Source organism: Phacochoerus africanus, chromosome 3, assembly GCF_016906955.1.
Source record: "Phacochoerus africanus isolate WHEZ1 chromosome 3, ROS_Pafr_v1, whole genome shotgun sequence".
Lineage (NCBI taxonomy): Eukaryota > Metazoa > Chordata > Mammalia > Artiodactyla > Suidae > Phacochoerus > Phacochoerus africanus.
The window spans coordinates 185,547,420-185,569,162 of NC_062546.1; the positions used below are offsets into that span (position 1 = coordinate 185,547,420).

The following is a 21,743-nucleotide window of genomic DNA, read 5'->3' on the forward strand; positions in this document are numbered from 1 at the left end:
GAGGCAGAGGGCCAGAGCTTCCAAGCAAAGGAGGGAAGGTGGAGGGAGAGACAATCTCCAAGGCGACCGCATCAACCAACAAGCAACACCAGGTCCGTGGGGAAGAACTTTGGAAAGAATGAATGACGCATCAGCGTGCAAACGGCACTCCCGAGAAGTGACCAAGAGATGACTAAGTCTTGTCCCCAGCCCCCGCTGGCCCCTGCCATGCTGCTGGCCTTCTCTGGCTCCTCAACCTGCATCCCGGGCCCCTCTGAAATCTCCTACCGACTTCCCTTACGCCGGCCCCTTTTTCTACCCACCCTTTTCATGCCCCCAGAAGAGCCCAGGTTCCCAGCCTGCCCCTCCCAGTGGAGCAGCGGGCCAGGAGCCTGAAGTCACGGGCTCCATCTGCTTTTGTGTACTTCTCTTCCCTGCCACGGGCCTGGGGATGTTGTGAATCTCACTCTCCTCCCTTCCCACTCCCTCTTCCCACAGCTGGGCTGCGGCACGAAACTCATTGCCTCATTGAGCTGGCTCTAGAATCCTAGAAAACGTACTCCCCGGGGCCCCAGAGGCCAAGACCCAGCCTGAAGGCGGGGGCCCCTTGTCCTCATTCTCCCGCGGGAGGACCTTTCCCGCCGCGCCTTCAATACCATCCGCGAGGGCAGGCGAGGTGAGGGGAGGGGTTGGGACTCACCAAAGGTCTCGCAAGACCCCGGGCACACCAGCCTCAGGCCAGCACTGGTGGGCAGGCCACCCCACGGCACACCAGCACACACACACACAGCCGGCCCCAGGAACCAGCCAGTGCAGCCGAGCAGAAACCGCTCTCGTTCAGACTGAATCATCTTCCCTCCACCGTGGGGTCTGCATGGTCCTGGGGAGCCCCCCGCTGCCCCAGCTCCCTCCTGGCACAGCCACTAAGGCTGTCATGAGAAGCACAGGCTGGGAAGCCTTCCTACTTCTCAGGAACAGCAGGCTGCTGGCTGCCAAGTCTAGGGAGGGACACACTCTCATACATGTACACACACACACACACACACACACACACAGTGTCTCCAAGACACACATTCATACCATCCCATAATTAGGAGCCCCACCTAGAGAGCAGCAGGATGAGCATGGCATCTGTAGAAGGTACCCAGTTGGGCAATGTTCTGAGGCTCCACTTTGGGCTTATTATTCAGACGCAACCTGCCTACCATCCCAACTGAGAGAAAAAAGAGCCCCAGCTGAAGATAGTAAAAGAGACCCACAAACCACTTTACTTAAAGCAAATAAGACCCTCGCTTCAAAGGGCCCTTATTTTCAGAACAGAAAAATGGGGGTCACAGAGTCCTAACCAGGGGCTGCTATGAGCATCAACCCCGAGGAAAGAGGGCGCACAGCTCTAAAGCATCGAGCAGCACCCAGAGAAACTGCAGCAATTCCAGGCTGCCAGTCCTCAGAGAAGTGGCCTGAACCTCCCATCAGGTGCCGGGGTAGGGGGTGGGCAGGGGGGTCCTGCCCTCAGCCACACATCCCCCACCTCCACTGAGCCCCCTTCCCCCTCAGGCTTCCTGGGCAGCTTGGTCCAGAGCTGCCACCGGTTCCATTCCTGGCAAAAACATTAGAGAGAAACAGACGTAGCCATTGATTTTCTAATAATAATTGTGACAAAGGAGGCTCATTCGGGAAAGGCTCTTGGGGTTTGGAACTAAGTTCAGCCCCAAGGTTAAAAGAAATGCATTAGGGCTGGTCTCAGTTCCGGCTGGCCCAACCCTGCAGCCTCTTTCTGGCAGATATCTCTGCTTTTGCAAAGGGTGGCCAGTTTCCCTGTTTGGGGACCTGATGTCCGCCCTTGAAAAGGGGGGTCTGTTTCTACGGTAGGCCCCAACTCTTCTTGAGGGACAGAGAACCTTCTCCGATGCACCCAGACCATCCTCCATGTTCAGAGGCCAAAGATGGCTGCAGCCGCCCGGTGAGGAGGCTGGACCATTGGAAGGATGCAAGACCCTGGCCCAAGACGATCAGATGCTTGAAAGGAATGTCCCTTCTTCAAGCCCCCTCTCCACTACCACCAGCCTGGCAGGAAGGACCCTGCTCTGTCCAGAGGCAGGGCGATGCACAGGTTGATGTCCAAAGAGCTAGGGTGCCAGAGGGCAGAGCCTCCCTCTGCAGAAGGTGGAAGACATGGCATCCCACTCCCACGGGGACAGCCCCTCTCCCACAGAGCGCTCCGCGGCCCCCATGGCCAGCCTGGGCCTCTCACATTCTTTGAACACAGTGGCTCACTGTTGTCCGCCTTGGCAGGACCAGATCTGGCCCCGAGTGCCTGAAGAGCCGTGGTCCCTCTCTCTCTGTCTCTCTCCACGGGAGGGGAGCTGGGCTACGGCCGAGGGGAGAGAAGAGAGCCCCATTGTTCCTCAGCCAAGCTCAGACGTCTGGACACAAGCTGACAGCCAGTGTCAGAGGGAGAACACCCCTCCCTCGTGTCCCAGAGACTGGAGGATAATAAAAACAGGCCCGCTCCGCCCCCGACTGCCCTCCGCCCATCGGCCACCACCGACCCCAGGACTCTCTCCATCTCCTGGCCCCTTCCCGCTTTCAGGGCCTCTGTCTCCACGTGCTCTGCTCCCTGCACGCACACGGGCACACTCATGCAGGCACACACACACAGGCACACGCACACAGACACACGCGGACAGGCACATGCACACAGGCACGTGCGCACACAGGCACATGCACGCAGACACACACACACAGGCACACAGACACAGGCACAGGCACACAGACACATGCATGGGCGCACACAGCCTTAGGCCGACAGGAACAGCTATGGGTCAGTCACCCTCAGGTGACTCCATAGCCAGCAGGAGACCAGGGGCCAGAGGGAGCTCATGAAGAAAGGGGGAAAGAGAGGCAGGCAAGAGAATCTGGAAGGTCTTTCCAGCAAAGCTGGTGAGGCCAGCCTTCCAGCCCCAGCAGCGCGAGGAGCGGGAGGCCCTTATGGCCAGAAGTGGCCTTTGGGATAAGAACAAGCTTCATGCAGAAGCCCTCTGTCATCCTCCAAGCCCTGCTCACACACTCTGGGCAGCGGGCCTGACCCCAAACCCTGACAGCAGCAGTCACTTCAGCTCAGGGCCTCCACACCGGCCACTAGACCTGAAGAGCGGGGGCCAGAACAGCCCCATTTCGGGGGGGGGGGCTCACTTTGCCCCCAGCGATGGTGCTGAGCTTAGGGGCACAGCTGGCTCCAAGGCTCCCCTAAAGTGGGCTGGACCTGAGGCCATGAATCCCTTTCATCACACGCATGCGCGCGCGCACGCGCGCACACACACACACACACACACACGCATGCACGCACTCATGTACACGTGCACACACGCACACGCGGAGGTAATTCTAGTGGCTGCAGCCCTGTCACATCAATACACCACTTTGACAGAGCACGGCTCCTGGGTTCTGAGGACAAATGCCCTCGTGCCAGGCTTCCCCACACGCCTCCCCTACGCCTCCGGACTGGCCACTGCCACCCCCACAGACCCAGGTCTTCTTCCCAGCCTTCCAATTTCCAAAGCACTGGATTCCTCAGCTCCAAGTGGCCGGGCTGGGTGTCCAACTGCTTGCCTGGGGCTCCAGAATTGAGGGGATCCAGGAGGCCACCTGCTGGGCCAGGGCACTAGAAAGCCACACGGCAATCACACTCGCAGCCCCAGGGCAAGCCATGCCAGCTCCCCTCAAGACAGGCCCACCACTCTGGAACTGCCCCAAACCCCCTGAACACTGAACTCCCCGCCACTGGGCTGAGAAAGGGTGGAGGGACAGGAGAGGAGGCAGGCAGGAGGTGTTTCTGCTAGAGCCATCGCCCCATTCTCCATGGACTGGGAGGGCCAGATATTGCCACTGGGAGTCGAAGGTTCCCACCACCCTCAAGCCTTTTCCCGGAACTACTCAAGGCCACGGCATGGGGTAAGCCTGGGCACACGGCCTTCTCCCTGACCTGGGCCTCCGGGGTCCGAGCAGCAGGGAAAGGATGAGGATGCCCTCCCTGGGGCTAAAAGCCTATGGGCCTGTGTGTATAAGAGCTGGGGGGTGGCAGGACACTAGTGGACTACAGTATAGATCCTACACTGATGGAGGGTCCAGCACATGGGGGCATATCAAGCCACCATGCAAAAGACACACGACAAAGCTAAGATCCTCCATCTGTCCCACTGGGAGACTGAGCTCCAAGCAATTAAGAGACTTGCCAGGGACTGTCACAGAAGCAGTCACAGGGGGAGCCAGGACCATACTCAGGGCTTCTGATTCTTGCCTGGGGGTCCTAGGATCATAGATTCAGGATGAGGTCAGCGGGGGTGCCCTGTCCCCAGGGAGTGCTGTACTCAAGCTTGGACACAGCAGCAGATGCCAGGGCACAACTGTGTCTTGCACCCACTGAGGCTCAGGCTGACTGGCCTGCGGGGTCTGGCCAGGATGGCTGGAGAGCCAGCCTGTCCCAAACTCTCCCTGAGTACATTTACTGCAAAGGCCTGCATGCCCATGGGGGAGCCTGAAAGTTCATCTAATCACCCCAGACCCTGTTCCCAGCAGGGAAGGCCAAGGCTGGAAGCATCAGGCCATGTCCATGCAGAAGTGGGAGTGCTCACTCATGCAGAGAGGCCGGAGGGAGGAGGGGGAGAGAAGGGAGGCAGTGAGAGGAAAAGTGGGGGGCAAGAAGAAGGAGATGGAAAGAAGAGAACAGAAGAGCGAGAGGGATGAAAATTGAGGAGGGTGGAAGAAAGTGGGCAAAAGTGGGAAGCAACAGCACATGAAGGCAGAAGGGAAGAGAGAGAGAGCTCAGATGAGTCCTCAAAGGGGAAGGTGGGGAGAGGAACCAACCGGAGAGCGAGGAAGACCGGAGCCGGTGGAAGGGAGGGTGCCCGAGACCCTGCAGCCTGGCATTGTACGCTGCCCACCGCCACCCCGGGCAGCCGGCAGGGGGAGGCAAGCAGGGAGGGGAGGCGGGGGGAGGGGAGGACACCAGGCAAGGCAGGCACCATGCCCACGGCACAGGGACAGATGGACACGGGACACACGGAGAACGCCAGGGACAAGGCATTAAACAAGACGCAACAAAACAAAAACAAAGAGAAAAATCAGGATTAGTCGGCGTTCTGAGTCTGGGATCTGGCCACACGCTGGAGGGAGGTGGGCAGGGTATCAGACAAGGAGAGAGGGTGGATCGAAGGTCTGGCTTCTCCAACGGGCAGGTGGACTTGGTACTGTCCAGTCACCCACACCCCTCTTTTCTAACCCCAGCATGGAGCAAGAAGGTGCCCACTCAGGACCAGATTTCAATCCTGTGGGCCCTCCCCTCACCCACCCTCATGGTCAGCAGAGCCCCATCCCAGGACCTCTCTCCTCTCATGGTCACCTGCCTCTTCCTAAACGCAGCAGTGACCCTGGTGCTCTGAGCCCAAGGGGCATCTCCTTGAGATTCAGGGTATCCCTTGGCCCTTCATTCTTCTGTCACACCGCCTTAATAATCCTCTTTCACGGGAACCACTTAGAACTTTCTATTCCTGCCCCAAAGTACTGGGTACCACTGAACAGTCCTTCAGATAAGCCAGCCTGGATGCACTGTAAGGACATCCATGGTGACGTCCTTTTATTCACCCCAGCTGACTCCAACCCATCCCACACCAGAGGGACCACACAGCGGCCAATGTTACTCCTTCCTGCTTCCAGGGAACCACACCCTTTTAGCTTCCCTCACTTTGAAAGCAGCTCCCTACCAGTTTCTTTGCTGGCTCCTCCTCAGGTCTCCAACTGCTAAATGTTCAAGGCTCCAGAACTCAATCCTCAGACTTGTTCTCTACCTGTCCTCACCCCCTGGGTGACATTATGCGGTGCCTTGCTTCACAGGACATCCATACTGATGACTCCCAAGTTTCTAAGCTCCCACCTCTCCCCCAGAAGCTCCTAACTTGTATATCCAACCATCCTGGACATGTCATGGGCATCTCACATCTAATGTGGCCAAAATCACACTTCTGATATCACCTCTACACCTGCTCTTCCCACATTCTTCTCCATCTCAATAAAGAGCAACACCATCCTGGCCACATTGATCCTTTTAGAACAAGCCAGATGATGTCACTTCTCTGCCCAAATCTTTCCTAAGGCTCCTCACAACAAGCAGCGTGAAAACCGGTAGGCTCACCTACAAAACACACAGAAAGCTGGTCCCTATTCTTGTCTCTTCTCTGACTTTGAGCCCCCCTACATTCCCCATATGAGGCATGTTTCCACCTCAGGACCTTTGCACTTATTGTTGCATCTGGCACATTCCCTCCCTGCCCAGGGAAGCCAACCATCCTATGTAAAGTGCAACCACCAACCCACCCCTTACCCCTCACTGGCATTTCACTGATTAATTTTATCTCTATGGCACTTATCACCCAACTGACATATTACATGTGTATTTGATTGTTTATTGTCATTGCCACCTCTTCAAAAAAAAAAAGGATGTTTATCTCTTTTGTTTACTAGCATTTGTCCAGAGCTTAGACTAGCATGTAGCACAGATTAAGAGCATATGCTGAATGAAAGATGGAATGGGCCTTGATCTCATCTCCTATTTTCATGATGAAATGTAAAAATTGGGGTCTCAATTCCAGCTCCCAAAGCTTGACACCACCCTCTCTCTATATCTGTATCCACCCTTTATTCTCACTTCATGAAGAGGTAAGTCGCCTCCTGGTTGAGCCTTAATTATCTACCTGGGCTCCTGAGCCTAGCCCCCTTTACCTCCTCAGATACCTGTTCTATCAAGCCCTCTCTCTCTTAGATATTTTCCTTCTCCCTCTTCCCTCAATATTCAACTTCTCTCTCCTCTCTGAAAATATCCTCGCAGATCCTATATTCACAAAAAGATGCCCTCAATATCTCACTACCCTCTTTAGCTACCATCCTCTTCCCTTTTATCACAAAACCACTCAAAAGAGTATCTGATATGCCGTCTACACTCTCTCCTCCCACCTTTAATCCCCTAGTCTGGTTTCTGTCACCAGCACTCTACTGAAGATATGACCTTGAAAATCACTGGGGCCTCCTACTTGGCAAGCCCAGTGAATTTTCCCAAGTCCTCCTCCTCGTGATTGTTCTGCAGTGACATTGCTAAACTCCCTCCACCTCCTCCTGGAAACCCTCTACTATGCTGATTTCTGTGATGACCCACTGTCCCTGTCTCCTCTCTCTGCCCTGAACATTCCTTCTCAGTCCCCTGTATGACCTCCCTTCCCCTCATGGGCATTTCGTTATAAGTTGTTTTCTCTCCATGCTCTCCGATATAGAGATCTCGTCCTTACCCAAAGCTTTAAACTTCACTTTGTGAGGATGGTTCCAAATCTACAGCTCTTCCTACTCTTTCATGCTCCAGTTCAGGATGTTGCCTTCCATACATCTCTACATGGAGCCACCATCACCTCAAACTCAACATATCTAATACTGAGGCCTTCGTCTCACACCAAACCTGCTCCTTCTCCTACCTTCTGGCTTATTAACAGAATCATCATTCTGCTTCTATTCATGGAGCCTCAGAATCATCTTTGATGTCTCCCTCTTCTTCACATACTACGTCCAATCGACTTGTAGATGCATTGGTACTACTCCCACAGCATCCTTGGCACCCATCTCTCTTTTTTATTTCCATAGAATAAACTCCTAGTATCTCTCAGCTCAAAGTCTCTGCCCTGTTGTATCCTTCCTGCCCAGACCCCCCCAGGTACATCTTTCTAAACTACAGCCCTAATCATGCCATCCTCTCTTGACTAAAACAAAGTAATGGCTTCTGACATCCTTACTAGGTAAGATTAAAGCTCCTTAGGGTGGTATTTAAAACCAACCAGATACATGTCCCAGGCTACCTTTCCTGACTCTCTCACACATAGCCTATAGGACCTCAATTTACCCTTTTCTTCAAACACATCCTATGCTTTCCTAACTTCATTATGAACCCTCTCTCTCCAATGACCTCACCCACTTTCAAAATCCTACCCATCTTCCAAGGCTCTGTTTAAAACCCATATTTAACACAGAGCCTCCTCAATCTCTCCAGCAGATAGTGATCTTTCTTTTTTTCATTCCCACAGAACATTCTTCATATTACAGCCCTTATTACAAATAATGCTTATTACAAATAACTTCACTTAAAAGTTCCAGTTCTTTTTCCCCTTACTAAACTCTAGACTCCTTAAGGATAAGATCCACATCTGATTTTCAACATGCATTGAAATCTCTACCTGTAGAGACACCTGAGATCAGTCCAGTCACAGAATCAGGATCATAAGATAACTTGATTGGACTCAACAGCTTTGACTCATTTCTTTTTCTTGTCTTATTGCACTGGCTAGGATACCCAGTACGGTGTTAAATAACAGCAGTGATAACAGACATCCTTATTTTATCCCCAGAGTAATGCAACTGCCTCTAATGTTTCACAAGAAAGTGTGATGTGTGCTACAGGTTTCTGGTACCTAGCCTTTACCAACTTCAGAAAACTACCCCTATATTCCCCAAGACCTAAGCTGAAATAAGACATAAGGAGTAGTTGTATCAAAGTGGAATGAAGCAAAGACATAGAACTGAGGTATGGCGGACAGCCAAGGAGGAAAAGGTAGGCCTGATGGAAAAATACCAGAAGAAACCAGATCAAATTCATGACCATATAGAGATTCTCCCTCAGATCTGAGCTTCCTGGGTTACTCATGTTTAAGCTTATGTTCTAGCTTCTTGCAGAAGCATGTAGAATGAGAAGAAAGAGGTGGTGCTGGAAATCTATCCCTTGGCTCCCAGATTGTTTTAAGGATTGATCCTGCCAGTGCATCTTTATGTACACAAGCACTGCAGATACCCTGAAGGGCTACTGAGGAAGGTGTGCAAGCAGGACCTCCTGACATAGGGCATGGACCAGAGAGGCCCCTTTTTAGCCTGGGGACCAAATTTAACTGCTCTCTCCATTCATCTTATTCCTTCTCCTGACTGAGTCACTCAGTTGGTGGTGTGGATGATAGCTGGGTTGGGAGACAGAGATACTGTTTCAGCAATATCTCTCCCTCCCTGCTTCCCTCCCTATGATTTCTTGGCAACCAAAACCTGAGCTGCTACACGATATAGAGGTTGATAGTCAAGACCCCAGAAGCTGACAGGAGAGAAAAGGCTGAGGAGAGAGCCACTAGAGATGAACATCCATCCAGGGCCATTAGAACACGGCTTCCTCTTGAGCAAGCTCCAGGAGAGCTATACAGAAGGGTTCTTGGAGGGGAAGGAAATTCACCCCGCTCCCCCAGAGCAAAGCCCCTTAGATCAATCATTAGACTAGAGTGTCACTATTCCTCAGGCCAGCAGCCTAACTCTGTAAAATATGAAGATGGCCCATTCCGCTCCTTTCAACAAAACCAAGAGGAAAATGGTCTCTGCTGACAAGCCAGGGGTTCCTTATCTCAGGGACAAGATGTGGACAAAAGTAGAAGACAGCTTCCCCTTGTGGACCACTCCATGGATCACTTCATCCCTAGGATTACGGAGCTACTCATCCTGTGTTTTGACTCTTGGGTAAAAGCAATGATGTGCTGCTCTATGGCAGGTGAAGCCCTGATTGCCAATTTCCATAGTGTGAATACTTCCAAAATCATCAGTTTCGAGTTAACCAATAGTTGAACTGGAGCTCTGCTCTGAAGTACAGGAGCAGGGCGACCATGCCCCCATATCCAGGTCCTAGACTCAGCTCAAAAACCAACTGGCCTGGCCCCAGTTACTTCCCCAGACCCACCATCCATCTCCGGGGAGGGCGTCTCCCTTCCTCCCTACAGCTGGCATGGTGACTCAGCTTCCCCTATATTTAGGAAAAGGGACAAAAGGCAAAGCCAGCTGTTCAGGCCCCTCTTCTTCTTCCTGACCTCCCACCGCCCTGTCAGCTGAGGGGCTTGGCACAAGGCCTGCCTTGACCCAGGCTCTGGTCCACCCCTGCCTGGGCTTCATCTCTGCAACAAAACCAACCCATAGAATTTCCTGCCCAGTTTGGCTGCCCCCATGGAATGGCCATAGGCTTAGGCCAGTGGGAGGGAAGGGAACCCTTCCTACCCCTCCCAACATCACCCTGGACACCCTGCACTTCTTCCCTTTATCTCCCCAATAAGTTCATCTGGTTGCCCCACTCTCTCTCCTCTCTTCAGAAAGACTAGCCCATTCTCTGATAGATGGCCTGCTTCCCATATAGAGCTGATCCTGAAATAAGAACTAGCAGGACAGGTGAATAAGAAGGGGAACCCTAACCCTAAACCCTAACCCTAACCCTGAAAACAGAGAAATGTCCTGAAAGGACCCTTTAGGGGTGAACGCTCGGCTAGAGTCCAAAGGCTTCAGGACACCCTCGCAGGCACCGTCATGCCTCTAGGAGGGCCCAAAAGGGAATTTGAGTCTAAAGGGCTCCCTCTAGCCATCTCCTCGCCTTCTCCACTGCAGGAAGTTACAGAGAGCATCTGCTCTCTGTCTACAAAATCTATATCCAGGCCAGGGGTCAGCACCTCCAGGAAGCCTCCCCTGGTTGCCCCAGGAGGTAAGCCTTGCTTTCACCAGCTCTGGGCCTTTGGCCTACCTCTGTTGTAGCACACACTGAGCTTGGCCAGAATTATCTGTCTGGGTACCTGTTCCCTAACTAGACTGAAAACTCCTGGAAGACACTGATCTTTGAATCTCAATGCCTGTCTTGGAGCCCAACAGGCAATGAATGCAGGAAGGGCTCTGGAAGACACTGATCTTTGAATCTCAATGCCTGTCTTGGAGCCCAATAGGTAATGAATGCAGGAAGGGCCCCCTTCTCCAGGCCAAAGCAGGGCCCGCTATGATGGCTAAGCCTACCCCTCCCCCCATCCAAATCAACCAGACCAAAGAGGGAAGGTGTGGAGGGAGTAAGGAGGGGATCCCCAGCACTGATTGTCCCCGAGGCTCTTACCTGCCACCCGGTGGGCCACCAGCCCCTCCAGATTCAATGGCTCCTCCTCCGGAGTTCGAGATGGGTCTGGAGTCATCTCCTTTGGTGGAAGCCGAGGCTGAGCGGTGAGGCCAGGGAGAGAGGCTGGGGGCTGCTGAGGCCCTGGAGAGCTCTGGGTGGTTGGAAGGAAGGCAGAGGAGGAGGAGGAAGCTGGGCTCTTTGGACGGTAACTCTGGTTGGGCCCAGACGGACATGGCTGATAATCGTAAGGTGAGTAAGACCTGCCAGAAGGGACGGACTCCAGGGAGGCCCGGGGTATGGGCTCAGGGGTCGCCAAGGAATTCCCGCTGGGGATGTAGCCAGATCTGGACTGGGTCAGTGGGTGAGACTGGTAGGAGGAGCCAGAGAGAGGCTGGGAGGAGAGTGGGGAAGCCCCTGGCCAGGCCCCAGGGACACTCTGGGACTTGTGCAGTGGGGCGGCCGCCGCTGCCGCTGGCTCCAGATCTAGCATCAGCATGTTGAGGGTTTCGATGGACTGCTCGATCTCCTGCTGCGAGGCCGCCCGCGGGAACTCAGGGAGGCCTGGCATGAGGGGCTCTGCCAGTGGCTGGGGGCTGGGCCTGCTGAGCCCGAGACTCTCCAAGTGGGCTCTTTCCTGCTGGCGAGGAGGTGGGCGAGGCTGCTGCTGCTGCTGCTGCTGCTGCTGCTGCTGCTGCTGCTGCTGTTGCCAGCAATTCAGGCCCCTCTGCACAGCCTCCCGGCTGCTCCCCCCACGGGCTGGAGCTGGGGGCAGCTGGGGCTCGCTTTCCGGAAAGGACTGAGAGCGGAACATACCGCTGGGGTCATGGCCATAGTGGGAGGTGGTCATTGACTGTGACCAGCCTGGGTGGGGCCCCTCCCGCTGGTGGCCTGCTAAACCCTCCTGTGCGGAGTAGGAAGGCCGCATGGGGGCCATGTGGCCAGCCTGTGCGGGCACCACCCGGCTGGCAGACTCATAGGGGTAGCCTCCACCATTGACCATTGGTTCCACGGAGTAGGGCTTGTCTAGACCATTGGTCAGAGGGGACAGGGCCTCCGGGTAGCCCCCCTCACTGGTGTTGGTGACCCCATCCAGGGAGGACAGAGTGCCCATGCTGCCCACGCTGTGCCCATCCTGGTTGGGCAGCTCATCATCCAGGATGTCCGTCTCCCGCTCAGATGCCAAGGCCCCACCATTGACGTGAACCTGGGCTGGGATGATGTGGCGGCCAGAAGAGGGCGCAGCAGGGCCCTCTCCTGGGCGAGACCGGAGATGCTGCGTGTGGTACATGCTGCCTTGCTTTTCTCGCTCCAAGCCGAAGCCGCTGAGCAGGCGGTCCAGCTCCCGCTTCTCCTCAGGACTCAGGGAAGCCTGGGCACTGGAGGGGCCAGGGGCAGGCTCATCAGTCTTGTCAGTCTTGGTGGAGGCTGTGGAGTTGCCGGAGTCGCTGCTCACAGAGAGGGTGTGCTCCACGTGGTTGGGGGTGGCAGACAGAACAGGACGCGTGGCGTTGACGGCGCTGGTGCTGCCGTTCAGGGAGTCCTTCTTCTTCACCTTGGCATACAGGCTCCCGTCCAGGGGCCCCTGGGTGTGGCCCACCACCTCTATAAGAGAGGGATCGGAGGGGAGACACAGACAGCAGATGTCAAGGGGAGGTGAAACACCCATTCTCCCAAAGAAAGCAGCTGAAAGCTTCCCTTCCCTGGATGCCCAAACCTCCTCTCAGCATCTCAAGATAGAGCTGAGGCGGCAGAAAGGTCCCCTTTCCCGGGTTTTTGGGAAGATCCCTCCCCCCAGCACCCAGCGTCAGGGCCAGGTAGTGGAGCCCAAGCTCCAAAGCCTGACTCCAGCATTTCACTAACTTCCCAAGGACCTAGAGGTGCTGGACCAAGACGGGATTCAGTAGAGCCAGCAGGCCCCGTGTGAAGGGGCTACACCTTCCCTCTGAATGCTGGGGTCCCTGGGGGTTCTGGAAAGGAGGTTCGGGGACCAAGGGTGGAAGGAGTATCTGAGGGATCAAGAACACAAAAGTAGAGGTTCTCATCAGGGAGGAGTGTCCCCTGTGTCACTTTGTCTGCGGATAGCTCTGGGGACCCCGTGAGCAATACTTTCTCTGAAAGAAAAAAGTGAGCGCTGGGTGGCTGGAGGCCAAAGGGCTGACTCAGGAACGAAGAACTTCCCCGCCCAGAGGAACTCAGTGATTTCACACCCTGTACAGTCAGCAGGCCAGCTTCCAGCCTGCACACACACACACACACACACACACACACACACACACACACACACCTCCCCACCCGCCATTCCAAGGCAGGCCCCCATTGGCAAGAAAAGAAAGCCCCCTCCCAAACACTGCACAAACGCCAGCCCAGGCACTGACAGTCACACACAGGCTCACACACAGAAAACCAGACACAAAGACATCCTCCAGAGACACACACTCCAAGCAGAAATCACCCAAACCAAACACCCAGGCACATGCACCCACGGGGTACAGCAGGCAGGCACCCCCAGTCGGAAAGAGCAAGTATGGATACAAATATATAAATACTAACCGTAAGAGCAAATGTTCAGGGAACACCTATTACAGGCCAAACACTTTGCTACATTAACACACACATTATTTTTAATCCTGGAAGTCAGGGGCATCATGCCTGTTTTAAAGATGGAGAAACTGAGACTGCGAGAGGTGAAAGCATTTCTTTGCAGACACAGAGTACGTGGTTAAAGCTGGGATTTTAAAATCAGAACTCATTTAAAATTTGCAACTAGATTAAAATCAAAACTAAATCAGAACTTCAAACACCACACATTTTCATTATTCTACACTGTCTTATCACACACTCGCATGCACGCACACATATTCTCATAGAATAAACACTTAAAAAGCAGCAATACCCCAAAATAAATACTTAACTTTAAAGCCACAAACATTTCAGAAAATACAAGTTCCTACCATACCCAAGGAGCAGCCCTCAGGCCCGAAGTGGCAGCCTCTAAAAATACACACTCATACAGAAGCCCACGGCCAAAAACAAGTGATCAGACAACCGCAAAACAGGAACATCCTGATCAACACACACACATACAAACCACAGGCCAACCAAATGACGTCACCCGGGAGCCAGAAGCAAGATGCCCGACCAGGCACACAGTCCACACAACCCCCTGGGGGCGCTGGAGGCTTTGCCCATTCACTTAGCTCCCCAGAACCACTTCTCTGCTCCCCACTTCTCCCTGGGGCTTTGGGACCTCAGCCAGCCGTGGGTCCCGAGTGACAATGGGCCAGAGTGTTGCTGCAGCGCAGGGCTCACAGGGATGGTGCGGGTCCGAACCAGAAAGGGGTTGAGGCTGAGAAAGGTCTGATTCTCCAGCAGCCTGCCTTTTGTGCCGGGACCCCTACAGGCTACTGAGAGACACTCCCGACTCGCCTGGCGTCATCCTTAAAGGGCCCAAATGCAGAGGACAGGCCGCCCCTCAGGCCGTGTCCTTCCAAAGGACCGGGCTCTGTGCTCCACACACCAGAGAGCCCAGCTGGCTGTTTGCAGAGAAGGAAAGTACTGCGGACAGAAAGCACTCATCCACTCAGACCTCAGGGCTGGGGGGTCGGTTCCCACGAGGACGGGCCCCTCACATGGGTTAGTGGGAGTCGCGGCGTTGCCTCTCCTCCTCCCTGTGCTCAGGAGAAAGCAGGCCCCTTCCTGGGCCCGGGCCCCACTCTGCCACTCTCGCCATGAGATTTCAGAGTCTTCCCCCGCCCCCACAGCCGGGGATCTCCTCCCTCCAATCTGAGCCCCCGAATCTCCCAAGTCCATGCACACACGGTCTGAGATGTGGGGGGAACAGCAGAGCAAAGGGTGGAGCGTCCGACGGCCTCCCCAGTTATGCTGAGAAGGCAATGGGAACCACTGGGGGCAAACCAGAGAAAACCCGAAAGTATTCCTTCCTTCCTTCCAGGAGAAAGCAGACCCAGCCCAGCATCTCACTAGGGGACACAAAAGAAGAGCTTTTGGCACGAGAGCCAAGAGAGCATCCCCCGAGGCAGGGAGGGAGAAGTCACGTTGAGAACCACTACCTGACACCTTGGCCCGCCTGGTCAGACCCCATTCTGCACTGGTTTTGATACTGTCAATATTCAACTTTTTGTCCCATGTCATTTACCCCCTCCATGGGCTACTGTTTGTAGCAACATCAGGATAATAACTGCCAGGCCGCTAAGGCTTAGTAAGAAAATCGAACACGTGTAAATGGTTAAATTAAATCCTATTTGCTGAGTACAAATGCAAATGTCTATTTCTGTCCTCAGAGGGGCCGGCTGCTCCTGACGCCCGGGGCCGGCAGCACTTCCTTGGGTCGCCGTCCGTTTCACATTGAGAGGAGAAACGGAGCCCACCCAGGCCTGTCCCAGGTCTGTCCAGCCCCTGCGAGGGCTCTGCTGAAGCCCCAGAGCCCTGGCCTGACCCGAGGGTCGGAGAGGAGGGTGAGCGCCCCCGCCCCCCACCCCCACAACGCTCGCATCATCCCTCACCATCGACCACGGCCACATTAAGAGCCTTTTACCAGGACCACAAGAAGCCGGAACACCATGCTGGTTTCAATCTATTAAGGCAGGAAGGGCAAAGAAAGAGAGAGGCGGGCAGAGCCGAGAGGAATGCAGCAGAGCGGTCAAGGAGGAGAGCGGACGTCAGGGGTGAGGGGAGATGGCTTCAAGGCTCTCCAGCTAAGGGGCCGCCAGCTCCATCTCTAAGTCCCAGCAGCCTTCATGGGCATGGCCAGTTCGGAGAAAACCATCTCAGAGGAGAGGGAGTTGGACACCCAGTGGGAGGGGACAGAGGGAGGGACCCACTTGGGTGGGGCCATGGGTACTGGGATGGGTGACAATGGAGCAGAAGGATAGGCTGCAGGGGAAACCCAAGGTACCAGCAGCCCAGCCTGGGCATCCCGCCCACTTCCGCAGGGAAGTGGAGAAGTCTCCAGCCTCTGCAAGACCCTGCTCGATTTGTCTGACGGCACTTCGCTCTTCCCAGCAGCTGCTCCAAGCCCCGGACTCCACCCTCAATGCTGAGCTCGTCTGCACCAAGGGGCCCTTATTCCATGGCGGCCGTAATCCAGATGTGAGAGTCATGCTTCTGGAAAGCTCTGAGGAAAATCCCCAGCTGACTTGGATGGGACCTACTCCTAACTCCCTCCAGTGAGCGGTGGAGGCACACATGGGGCTGGAAGCACAGCCCAGGCCAGTACACAGGAAAGGAATGATGAGGCCATCCTGCACACTTCAAAAGGAATGAAAGAAATAACCAAGGGACGATGAGGTGATAAAGGATTTAGGGCAGTTGCTGTCCTTTTTTTTTTTTTTTTTTTTGCTTTTTAGGCCCACACCCATGGCAAATGGCAGTTCCCAGGCTGGGAGTTGAATCGGAGCTGTAGCCACCAGCCTACATCACAGCCACAGCAACACCAGATCCAAGCCATGTCTGTGACCTGCACCACAGGTCACAGCAATGCCGGATCCTTAACCCCACTGAATGAGGCCAGGGATCGAACCCACGTCGTCATGGATACCAGTCAGGTTCATTTCCATTAAGCCACAACAGGAACTCCTGTTATTGTCTAATTTTGATGTTCATAAGAATCTCCTTCGGGGATTGTTAAAAATGTAGATTTCAGAGTCCTACCTCCAAAGATTTTCTAAGTCTAGGATGAAGCCAAGAATCAGCATTTTTACTAGCTCCGTGGGGCTTCTGGATAAGATCTTGAGATGCCTTGATCCAGGTGGTCAGCGTTTTGAGCCCTGAGGTTAGGGACCTCCACTCCTCTCACTAATGTCAAGTGGGGAGGTCATTTATTTAGATGTTGGAACTGACAGGCCAGCCAGGGTACCAGCCTGGTGGACTGCAAGAAAGTGACTCAGCAAGAAGAGACCCCTCCCAGTCCACCAGCAGGCCTGATGTGCACAGTGAATGACTTATTAAGGTCTTCAGGATGGGGCCCTTCATGATAAAAAGGCCTTTGGGTCCACAGCCAGCAGAATAACAATTCATTAAAATACATTACCCGGGGCAGTGATGACCAATCAACGTAGAGGAAAATCAATGCAGTGCCAATAGGAAGAGGCACCGTGCCCACCGGGCACGAGGGCTGTTTGGAGGCAGACGGGGGTCCCAGCAAGCTGGGAGGGAGTCTCAACTCCTTACACGTGGGAAAGAGGCAGCAAATGCCACGTGTGTCGGGGAGGTAGGTAAGCCTTGACAAGGTCGGAGGCGTGCCCAGGAGGCAGCCAGGAGAGCAAGTTCTGGGCACGTTAACCCTTTAGTCGCAGCGGCGGGGGACGAGGGCTGGGTCTAGAGCTGGGGCTGTTGAGAGTCAACACGCGAAGGCCAGAGGAAGGGACTGGGTTCCGGGGAGGCCAGAGGGATGCGGGCGTGGAGAGGAGGCAGAGGGGACGCGCCCCCTCCCTCCCTGCGCCAAACAAGCCCATCACTCAGAAGGACCGTCCCCATCTTAATGGCTAACTCAGCTTTGCATCAACCAATTCACCACACACAGCCCGGCCTCTGAGCCCATCCGGTGAAGACTCAGATGCTTACGTGCAGGTTTGCTGAGTGATGGGATTCAAGAGCTGAATATCTGGAGCTGGCCTGGCGCATCGAGGCTGGCCACACTCTCCTTTCTCCACTTCAACAGCTCTCATCGCCCAGAGAGCGAAGCCCAACCCCCCTCCCGCCCCTTGCCCGACATGCCAGACCTTTTATCATCTGGGCCCTGCCTGTCCTTTGACGCCTCACCTTCACTGTCCCCAGTGCTCCAAACTACCCCTCCCCTGACTCTACTCTTATTATTAAATGCGCTTCCCTACCCTGCTCCTTGCATGTGCTATTCCCTCTCCTAAAAAGCCTTTCTGCACCCTCCTCCCGCAACTCCCAACCTCCACCCCCGCCCCGGCAAACCTCTTCCTCCTCCTTCAGGCTCAGTGTGAACCTCTCTGAGAAGCCTCCCTCCCTGGGCCTAACCCCTTTCCTACAGAGTCCTCCAGACTCAGACGAACCTTTATCCTGTTCCCGTTGCCCTGTTCTCGTGACTGACGCACTGGTCACCCACCGGAAGGATATTATTATTATTATTATTATTTTGTGTTTTTCTGCCATTTCTTGGGCCGCTTCTGCAGCATATGGAGGTTCCCAGGCTAGGGGTCTAATCAGAGCTGTAGCCACCGGCCTACGACAGAGCCACAGCAACACGGGATCCGAGCAGAGTCTGCTACCTACACCACAGCTCACGGCAATGCCAGATCCTTAACCCACTGAGCAAGGCCAGGGATCGAACCCGCAACCTCATGGTTCCTAGTCGGATTCGTTAACCACTGCGCCACGACGGGAACTCCGCTGGAAGGTCATTGTTGATGTCCATGTTTATCTTCCCCACTAAGTTCCTTGAGGAAAGGCCTTTCTTTACCTCTTTCTCACCCCGTGCCTGTTCCCAGACAGGCCCACTCACAGTGCGGTCTGTGTGAACTTAGAGTTCAATGCATAACTTGCATTGCTACGCAGGAAGCCCTGCAGAGTGCAGGGCCTGGAACACGTTAGATGCACCATAAATGTCTCTTGCCTGACATTAAAGAGCCCAGAAAGCTTTATACATCTCCCGTTAGCCACAGAGACACTCTTTTTTTCCACAGCCACCCAGAGAAGTGGAAAATCAGGGAGTCAAGGTGGACCCCAAGCTTCTCCCAAAGGGAGGAGACACACTGCAACCGAGAGAGCACAAGAGAAGGGTATTCTACAGCGTCGGTAGCACAGGCTGGGCCGGGTGGAGGCCCCTGCAAATTGGCCGAGAGTTTACCCTACCGCCTCTCCCACAGGACTCCGCAGCCACACTCCAGCCCGGCCCAGTGGATGTTAGCTTTCCTAGTCAAAGATGCCTTGGGGTATCTGAGGAATTCCCCCCCAAAAAATGCACAAATACAGACTTTGTGCATGGTTTCAGGGGGGTGACAGACACCCCAGAGTCCACCTCTGATTCTGAAGACATATGCATCTAATAGCATGCTGCTTCTTGGGGGGGAGGGCGTCCCTTGATGTCACCCAGATGTCTGTGGAGGATGCTGGGCTCCATCCAAGAGACACGGAAGGACACACAGAAAGGTAAACCCTGCAGATGGAGGGGCTCGAGAAGGGGCTCAGCCCAGGGCAACCCACCAAGTTCTAACCAGCCAGGGAGAGGTGTGGAGGAGGGGGGGCGGACCGAGAGGGCCGTGGGGAACCTCAGCCCAACAGCTCAAGCATGGCCTGCTGTCCTCCTGAGGCACCCTGGCCACGGCAGCAGGGACCCCGTATGGCCCCGTCTGTGACAGTCTTGGCCTCCAACCATGCTGACCTCACCCCCACCCCCACCACTGCCAGCCGGGGCCTGAGGCAGCCCTTGGTTCAACGTGGCTCCCAGAGAGCTCTGGGAGTCTCTCACTGGGAGCAGGCTTCCTCACGGGCTCTGCAGGGCAGCAGAATTTGGGCTTGAAGAGACATCCCAAGTCTCTGAAGGGGAACCACAAGGAGGAGACACAGCCTCTGGGAGGCAAAGGGGGCAGGCAACAGGTGCAGCCTGAGGGACTTAGGCTCACACTGGGGACTGTCCATGGGTGCCACCAGCACAAGGCCCTGCGGGCAGGGACGGATGAGTCTGGGCCTGGCAAACAGACACCTGTCTTTCTTCCTGTTGAAGAGCGCTCAGAAGAAACCCACCGCATTTTCAGAGAGTGGAGAGAAGACAGCAAGATTCCTCCCAGGGCTGCTGTCAATCTTTTCACAGGTGGCTCTGTCCTCTGTACAAGGGATCCTTCCAGGGGCACCCCAAAACTTGTCTCTCTGGACCCACGGAGGGTCCACACCTGGTGGCCTCTGCCACTCTGCCAAGGCCAGCAAGAAAGAGGGAGGCACTAGGCCCAGTGTCTGCAAGGAGCCCCATCTGAATTTCAGAAGATGGAGAAAGTCAGGCTTCAAACAGAAATGGAAAACAGAGCCCCCTCCCACCAGCGGCTCCTGCCCCCCAACGCTCCCCAACCTCAGGCAGCAGAACAAAGGTCTGAGAGAGACCGGGAAGTCGGCTGAGCCAAGAGAGCTTTTTAAAAGCCAAGGGGTTTGGGAGCTAAAGGGCCTTGAGAGGTCAGTTAGCCCACCGCCCAGCCCTCACCTTACAGGACACTGAGGCTCCACAGGCCCTGGCAAACCCCCGAGGTCACCCAGCATGGAGGGCATACAGACCTGCCTTCCCAGCCCCAAGTTCAAGGCTCTTTCCCCTAAAGGTGCTTCAAGGTGAAGATGGCTGAAGGAGCCTGGGCTAGGGGTTCTCCAACGGTGGCCGCAGACCAAGAACCTCACAATCTAAGATACAGGGCTTGGTCAAGTGACAATGACAGATGTGTCCCCAGGCCCTCCTCAGGAAGGACCCGTGCACTTTACACAGATCCCATCTTACTTGAATTCCTCCAGAGAGAGGGAGTAGGGACAGGAAACCTGATGGTGACCTTTACTTCAGACCCGAGGGACCAGGGTCTGGAGAGTGAGTGACCTGCCCGGTCACAGGCCAGCCCACGCCTGCGGGGTGAATGTGAACTTGCAGGACCAGCCTCCTGAGTCCAGCCTGGCCTTCAGCTCCCACGCCAGGCACTATAACCAGAGCCTGGCACTCCCACTCCCCGCCCTCGGCCTATCCGGGCAGTAGATAGCACGGGCACACTTGGGATGGTAAAAATAGCTCCCAAGCCCATAACAACCTAAGTCTTTCTCTGCCAGGCCAGGGCGCCCGCCTGGACGCTCGGAGATGCCTGTCCAGGGAGCTGATCGAGCCGCCAGGAGCCCTGCCAAAGTTGGGAGAAAGCCATGAATGGGAGCCCACAGGAGGTGGCAGGGGAAGGGTCAGCACTGGGGTGGCCACAGCGCTCAGAACACACAACTGGTAGCTTGGGGTGGGGGCAGGAGGAACCTGTCCTGAATAACCGGGGCTGTTCCATGCCTCCACCACGTGCACTACCCACCCGACTCTCTTCCACCGGGAACCATTATCCTAAAAGAGTGAAGCCGGTGCAAACACACTCCCACGCAGCCACCCTCAGCCTGAGCTCCTCTGTGTCCCAAAGGGCAGTGAGTCCAGGAGGGAGGTGGCCAGGTCGGCTCCATCCACCTCCAAAGGCAGAGCCTCGGGGCACAGCGCCACGCAGCCCCACGCCCTTCCCCGGTCCCGGTCCACGCAGAGCCCAGCCCCCTGGCACAGAAGTCGCCCACCACCCTCTCTCCCAGGGTCCAGCGAGAGCCACAGGAGGACACACACAGGAGAAACAGCTGCCCAGCAGACACTTACCCTCTGGACGGAGACCGGGCGAGGGAAGGGGAAAGAAGAGCCCTGATTTGATCTCTGCTCTTCGTGCCTCAAGTTTCAAATAATTCTTCCATGGCTGCGGCTCTCGGCACTGTCTGTGTCCCGCTCAGGCTCCCTCGGACTGTCAGGGGTGGGAGGAGCAAGTGCCGCCCGCCTGGCCTGCGCACACACACACACACACACACCACTCCCTCCCTCCCGCTTGCGCTCGCTCTCTCCCCCTCTCGGCTCTGCCTCACTCTGGCTTGTAGGAAGCCAGTGGGATAAAACTCTGTCTGTAATTTCAGCCAGCTGGGTCCCCAGGGCTTCACTTATCATCCTGTAGCTATGCAGTTCTCAAATGACATCACAGTGGCTTCTCGAGCCCTCCACACCGAGTGAGAAGTGGCCAGCCCAGCCCAGCCCGTCTCCAGCCCCCGT

The 21,743-nt window shown here is 55.3% G+C and overlaps 1 protein-coding gene across 10 annotated transcripts in view; it reads right to left on the reverse strand.

Moving 5' to 3' along the window:
- The window catches only part of TNS1 (tensin 1), a 209,405-nt gene that overhangs the window by 38,148 nt on the left and 149,514 nt on the right, over positions 1–21,743 (reverse strand). For 7 of the 10 annotated variants that reach the window (XM_047773462.1, XM_047773459.1, XM_047773457.1 and 4 more), the window contains 2 exons: positions 10,961–12,562; positions 4,846–4,914 (listed from right to left, as the gene is read on the reverse strand). In XM_047773462.1, coding sequence (XP_047629418.1) covers positions 4,846–4,914; positions 10,961–12,562 — 1,671 coding nt within the window. The remainder of the gene's footprint in view (positions 1–4,845; positions 4,915–10,960; positions 12,563–21,743) is intronic. The other 3 variants (XM_047773460.1, XM_047773463.1, XM_047773461.1) reach the window with 1 other exon arrangement.